Source organism: Limulus polyphemus, unplaced genomic scaffold (assembly GCF_000517525.1).
Source record: "Limulus polyphemus unplaced genomic scaffold, Limulus_polyphemus-2.1.2 Scaffold718, whole genome shotgun sequence".
In the NCBI taxonomy this organism is placed as follows: domain Eukaryota; kingdom Metazoa; phylum Arthropoda; class Merostomata; order Xiphosura; family Limulidae; genus Limulus; species Limulus polyphemus.
Window position 1 is genome coordinate 342,295 of NW_013666328.1, and position 7,681 is coordinate 349,975.

Consider the following 7,681-nt stretch of genomic DNA (forward strand, 5'->3'; position numbering starts at 1 on the left):
AGTCCCAACAGCTAGGGGTAAAATTCCAAGCACACATAGTGTCTACTTGACAGGAAAGCTGGATGGCCAAAAGTGCAACTTTGTAATAGATTCTGCATCTCAGCAAACCCTTGTGAGTATCAAGGTGCTGGATCATAAAGGAGTACCAGAAGCTGTACAGATAAACCTAGCTAATCAGTACCTCAGAGTCACTTTTCCTTCAACTTTTAACAGGACAATTCCAGAATTTTGTTTTTAATTATGTTTTATGTATATGTACCTTTAAGCTTAATTTGAAACTAAAGAATTTCTGAAATTCAGATTTAAATTCATTCCATTTAAGACCTTCAAAGTGTCTGATGTATTAACCAGCTTTAACTGCTCCTCCACAAGAATACATTTACAAGATTAAAAGGCATCTTTCCACCTGTAGCAAGATTTATATGCAAGTACATATAAAGACTGTCTGAATTAAATTAAAAGAGTATTGTCAAACATACTTACAGATCTTTGACAAATCTGTACATGGGACAGCAATTTTAACATCAATTAGGTCAGTTCTACAGGCTAAAATACCAAAAAATAAGTGAACATCTTGATTATTTATCAAAAGCCAGTTTTGGATAAAAACCTCTACAATATGTATTTCTCATCTTGAACAGTTGATAGATGGAAACAAGATTGAAAAAGATGATCACATAATTCTTAGCTTGTTAAGAAAAAATTGGGAAGTTTAAAAAATTATAAGTCTCCTTAGCCAGATAATATTTCCCCAAGGGTTTTGAAAGAGGTTAAGGATTGGATATGTGAACTGCTTGCTACTATTTTTTGTAAGTCCTTGAATAGTGAGCAGGTACCAAAGGATTGGAAGTTAGTTGATGTCACTCCTCTTTTCAAGGGAGGTAATAAAAATTGTCCTAATAAATATAGGCCTATTAGTCTTACATCTGTTGTGGGAAAGGTTTTGGAAAGTCTGATAAAAGATGCTTTTCAAAGTCATTTTAACAAAGTTTAGAATTTTATTGGATAGTCAACATGGTTTCACTAATGGAAAATCTTGCCTTACAAATCTTTTGACATTCTTTGAACACATTATTGCTTTTGTAGATGAGAATAAGGGTGTAGATATGGTTCACTTGGATTTTCAGAAAGCATTTAACAAGGTGCCACATAAAAGGCTTGTAAAAAAAAAAGTATCTCTATTGGTGTGGGGGATAAGTTAGCTAATTGGATAGAAGAGTGGCTGGATGGAAGAAAGCAGAGGGTTTTTACAAATGGAGTTCAGTTAAACTGGATTAATGTCACAAGTGAGATACCTCGGGTCTCAGTCTTAGGACTTTTGCTCTTTTTGACTTACATCAGTGATATAGATGAAGGAATGGTCAATGAATTACTTATATTTGCTGATGATAATAAGGTCTTGGGTGTTGCTAACTGTGAAGAGGATGCTGCTGCTTTATAAGATGATTTAGATCATTTAGTGAGTTGGGAAAATGGGTTTTAATTATAATAAATGCAAGATAATGCATGTGGGTTATCATAATTTGAATTACAAGTATAATTTGGATGGGAATAGCCTTAACAGTGTCATAAAAGAAAGGTATCTTGGTGTAATAGTTGATCAGTCTCTTAAACCATCCACTTAGTGTGCTGTTGCTAGTGGTAAGGAGAATACAATTTATATTCTATCTACAGAAATATTGAACACAAGTCTAAAAAAGGTTATAATTTCATTGTATAGGTCACTAGATAGGCAACATTTGAAGTATTGTGTTCAGTCTTGGGGTCCTTACCATAGGAAGGACATTGAATTGTTGAAAAGGGTTCAGAGAACAGTTAGTAGAATGGTGCCTTGGATGGAGTATTTGTTATATGAGGAAAGATTAAGATCTTTAAAATTGTTTATCTTGAAAAAAAAATGAGTCAGAGAGGATCTGATTGAGGTGTTTAAGATTGTAAAGGGAATTGATAATGTTGATGTATCATCTTTTTTATACCTAACAGCGAGAATAGTAGGACTAGAGGACACAAGGTACGAGTCATATTCAGTGTAGTTGGCCTCTGGAATGGGTTGCCTTCAGATGTTGTGGAGGCAGTAAAATTAAGCGAGTTCAAGAGAAACTTTGTTATATACGAATGATAAGGGCTAGCTTTAAGATTTTTTTTTTACTATAATAGTTTATTTAGAGGATGGGACAATCAAGATTGACCAACAGGTCCTTTGTTGTCCCTAAATATTATGTTATGTTATTTCAACATTTTTATATTATTTCTATTCCATATGATTGTATTACATTCCTCACTTTTTATTGACTTACGGTACTTTATGACACAATGAAGAGTATACCATGATAATTTTGTAGCCTTTGCTGTTTTCTTGTTTCAAGATATAACTATGTTCAAGGCATCGGGTACATTTTTTAAGAAAATGTTTGAAAGTTGAAAATAATTATTTTAATGTGTGTCCTGAAGCTTTTATTAAAACCTCAAGTATGTATCTCTTCATTATACATGTTTTAGTCAGTATTAAAACATTACTTCAAAGCATATTTTGCTGTAAGTCATAACCTTGTATTACTATTTACATTCAGAAAAAAAAATCTGGTGTTGTCTAGTGAGCAATTAATGACTTTTTATTCTGTTAAAGGTGTAATTTTTTTTATAATAAACTTTTCAATTTACTATAAAATGGGTATTATTTCAGACTGTAATTTCTGAAGCATCATACAGTACATAAACCTTGTATTTTTCACAGTCATTTAAAAAAAATCTGTGAAAATGATCACACTGTTGAACCACATTAAAATAGAAAATTTTAATTTAAAACATTTTTTTTTGTAACTTACTTGAAATCATGTTACAATATCATATATATATAATCTGTAAAAATATCCTAAACTTTTGTTATTTCACAAAACTAGCAGATGTACCCATGAATGCACAGTGGTAAGTTTATGAAAGTTTTTTTACAAAATATGTCGGTGGCAATATAAAGATTAAAAGTACACAAGAAGAAAAAATTATTCATGTCTGCTGGGTTTGACTGTTTAAATAACATTTTATTTTCTATTTTAGTTTTTATCAAAAAGCAATAAGTAACAGGTGACTTAAAGACATCTCACTTCATATAAGTGTGCATCTTGAAAGTATCTTTAAACAATGTGTGGAAAAGAAATTCCTCAAATGATTGATGGAATCTGAAAATAAAATACAGTTGTAGAATTAATGTTTATCTAGTTATTAACATAAATAGTTTTTCTGTTCTTGTCCTAAGTATGCCTGATTGATAGTATGACTGACTATATGTATGCCCCAGGAAATGAAATAGGAAACTGGAGAAATCCCATCACTAACCTTAGTGGGCACCCCCACTGACTGATCTATATTTATCGAATACTGGGACTAAAAAATGATAGAAATCTATGCATTTTAAAACAAAAATAACTTCCTGACACATCAGGAATCATTCCTAGTTGATTAAACCATATTTGACAAGTCCAACTGCCAAAGCTTAGGAGGAGTTTGAGAACAAACACACAAACAAACAAACTTCTTTCAAATAATATTAATAGTACTTATTAGGATATGAGGGTAATATGATACAAATTCCTTTCTCCCCATATTATAATTTGCAATAAATATATTCGAAATCCGTACATTAAATATTTGTTATTCTTGATTACAATTTAAAAAAGTGATTACGTGACTATCTACAGTACAACAGTAGTTCACAATCACAACCTTTCTTTATGCCGTGTGCTTTCAGTTGCACTTATGAGCAAGCAGCACACACCTAACACATATAATTGTTAAAAAAATCTTATGAGTATTTTTTATTAATAAAAAGGTAACTCAAAGAAATATTTCAAGGGTGAGTCAATCGTAAACTAACACTAAATACTGGTTACTGTAATATACGTTGGTAATTCATCAAGGCTTAATTACTTAATGGTTTTCAGAGGTTTTCCATTAACACCAGAAACAACGACACTGAAACTGTGAAAATTAATGGTCTCAGGGTACTCCACTGGGAGTAGGAACATAATATTATATAGTTGTATAAACCGATTATTTATTATTTTGTATTATTAACTTGCCTGACCAAAGAACGTCGAAAGACTATGAATCAGCCTTTTGATCATACTCAGTTTTTATAGTAAAAAAAAAAAAAACTTAAAAGAAAAAAGTAGAAAAAAACGTACTACTTACTTTTCCTTTCTCTTCACAGTACAGTAAGTATGGAACGTTGTATCGTGAAGCGATAACTAATGGCCATCGTTTTTTAGTCTTGACTTTACCAAGAAATTTGGCGGAACCATGGTGAGGGTTACATAACCACTGGAAATTAGGCTCGCCATTTTTAAGAGTTCCATACACAAAGACCAAATGTCGATTTTCGGAAGTCATCGTTGTTGCACAATTGATTCGTATGATACTGTCACGTGAAGAACTTTACGTTTGTACAGATGAAAATGAACTGTAATAAATTATACAGCTGTGTTTTGTATTGCACTTTTCTTTTAACTTTAAACCAACTAGCAAGCGTAACAATTACTATTATTATATTCAGTGGGTTTTAGAAAAATAATACGAGGAAAAGTTTAATATATTAAAAGTAAAAATAATTCTAGTAAACATTAATCAATGCTGGGGAATATTGGTGGTGTCATCTGTTGGACATTGCAGAGATGACATTCTCATCTCTGCAATAATATAGTTACTGTACTGTACTTCAGTTTAGTCTAAACTGACTACTTAAATTTAATTGTTGTAAATTCAAAGTTTTAGATTTAATTCTGAAGTAGACTGAATTGCCCACCCCTTTTTACCTGCTATCGTATTGTATGGAATTTCATTCCTATGGTGAGTGGTCTTATAGTACAACAGTCTTTCCTTCTCATTGGTTTGTTGGGTTACAGTGTGTTCAAACATAGCCAATACGGCTCACTGCTCCGACCTGCACGTGATCAATGACAACTTCTCCTTGTGTGACATAGTGAAATTAACACAGAGTTAAAATTACATTTGATTTGATGTTATTTGCGAGCTTTTCATGTAGGAAATGTATAATTGTAGCTTTGAGATGTAGAATTTATCCAAAGTCATTAAACTACAAAAGTAGAACAATTAGTCATATATTTGATAAAGATTGTACATTATTTCTTAAATTGATCTCAGTGTTCTTGTTTTTTCAAATATTTTCATGTATTTTAAATTAATATATTTGTGAAAGAATGTAGTCTAAAAATGTTACTGAATGAAGTATTATTGATGAAATAATGTGAGATAATAATTATGAGTGTTGGCACTTATTTACAAAAATAGATAAATAAATCCATTCTTTATCTTCTTTCCGCTCTTATAGATAACAGCACTCCAAGGAAAATGCTTGTTTCGGAAACTTGCTGAAAGACACTCAAGAGATATATGCGTTAGTTAGTTTTTATAGAGCAAAGCTACACTGAGTGTCTGCTGTGTCCACTGTGTGGAATTGAACGCTGGACTTTAGCGTTGTAAGTCCTTAGACTTACCGTTGTCCCACCGGGGAACGTTCATTAGTATTCCCTTATTTTGAATTGAGAGACTAGAAAGAAAGTAGCTAATCAAAAGCACCATCTGTTAAATTGTGGGATACTATAATCAAATAGTAGGATTTGACCGTCACTCTTCTAACGCACCAGAACCCCAGTTGCAGAACCAAGTTTGGCGATAACAGTACGTGAACCATAGACCATACGATTCGAAACCCAGCACGCTAACTACTAAGCCACACCAGTCCCAACCGAGAAAATGACACACAAAGGTTAGGCAAAGTGAGAGATACTACACAAAGACAATGCAAAATGAATGAGAGCAAGTATAATAAATGAGGTTTAGAAATAAAAGACAATATGATATGTATATTACTGTAGGATGTAAAAATGTTATCAACTTTTCACGGTGATTTTTCATAAAAAAATTTATATTTACAAATACGACATAGTGGCAGTGATAGGATATAAAACTAACGGAATATTTACTGTCGTTGTATTTAGGTAATACAAATATGGTATTTATTAGGTCTCTAAAGATATTCACTAGTTGCAAATAGACATATATTGAGGTAAGGCTTGACTAACAATAAAAAATTTAACATGACCTCACAGGCTTACATCAGGATAGTCCACATATATATAATAAATAATATTACTTGTGTCCCTTTTAAGTTGCTCCATAGTTGCTAAAAACCGGATTTCACTACCCGTGGTGGGCACAGCACACATAGCTCATTGTGTAACTTTGCGCTTAACAACAAACGATCAACCTCATTAACTTTACACTGTAATATACATAACAGACTATGAGTGAAATTTACCCTCCCACCTCCTTTCCTGTGGCTCAGCACAAAGTCTGAGGACTTATAATGCTAAAAAGTGGACCATCAAGTTTCAAGACCTGCGGTGTGTTGATCACAGATAAGTCATTGTTGTTGTTGTTCTTTTTGCTAAGCAACAAACAAATAAACTAACTATCAAACTTTGTTACAGAAAAAAATATAAATTTACTTTGAACTGTGAATAACATTTTTTTTTTCTAGTTAATTCACAAACACTGTTTATCCTTGTTGTTTTTTTATGCTAATGTTATATATTCTCTGCAACATTTGAATGAAAAGTATCTATTCATGAATTTGACCAGAATTCAAAACCGAGGAAGTTTATTTTGAAAGAATGAAATGTTATTCAAATTATCGGGAAAGCTTAAAATTTTAGATGGTTATCGAGCCCCCTAGTGGCACAGCGGAATGTCTGCGGACTTACCAAGCTAGAAACCGGGTTTCGATACCCGTGGCGGGCAGAGCACAGATAGCCCTTGTGTAGCTTTGTGCATAATTAAAAACAAACAAACAATTATAATCGATTTTGGCATTCTGATGCAATTTCGTTGAGTTTATAGATTTCGTATAGGCCTAAATATACACATTTTACAAATTATTTTATTTGTATGATCCGTTTCAGAGATGACTTGAAAATACCTAGTTAGATTGCTCTTTCAAATTGAACAATACTCAAAGAAAGTTTTTGGTCAGATTTGTTTGAATTTTGTTCGTGAAAAAATGGGTTTATTTTAGCGCAAAGCTACACAACAGACTATATGCACTCTGTTCACCGGGGAATCGAACCTCCCATTTTAGTATTGTAAATTCGTAAACTTACTGCTGATCCACTGGGACTGGGGATGAAGAAAAGTAAAATTTGATTTATCATAGTATGCTCTTAAACTGCAAACACCAAAATTACGTTGACTTTTGAATGTTATAGTTTGTTTGTTTTTTCTTAACAAGCAAAAATACGGCCCTCAGAGGGACAGCGTTAAGTTTACGGAATTACAACGCTAAAATCCCGGGTTCAATTCCCCATGGTAGACACAGCAGGTAGCCAAATGTAGCTTTGTTCTAGAATAAACAAACAAATAAATGCAAAACACAACAAAAGAAAGCGATATTTCTTTGCACGTGCCTCCAGTGGCTCAGCAAGTCTGCAAGATTATGACGCTAAAAAACGGGTTTCGATATTCATGGTGAGAGGAGTACCCATAGTTCGTTGTGTAGCTTTGCGTTTAACAACAGTGGTGATACGAGTATACATAGTTCGTTGTGTAGCTTTGCGTTTAACAACAGTGGTGAGAGGAGTACACATAGTTCGTTGTGTAGCTTTGCGTT

General features: G+C 32.8%; 1 protein-coding gene across 2 annotated transcripts in view; it reads right to left on the minus strand.

The window, feature by feature from the left end:
- The window catches only part of LOC106460151 (gamma-glutamylaminecyclotransferase-like), a 24,982-nt gene extending 20,502 nt beyond the window's left edge, over nucleotides 1-4,480 (minus strand). Inside the window, exon 1 of one of the 2 annotated variants that reach the window (XM_013919838.2) lies at nucleotides 4,189-4,479. In XM_013919838.2, coding sequence (XP_013775292.1) covers nucleotides 4,189-4,386 — 198 coding nt within the window. In that variant the 5' untranslated portion in view covers nucleotides 4,387-4,479. Of the gene's footprint in view, nucleotides 1-4,188 lie in introns of both variants that reach the window. The other variant, XM_013919837.2, reaches the window with a different exon arrangement.
- Nucleotides 4,481-7,681: the final 3,201 nt, after the last annotated feature.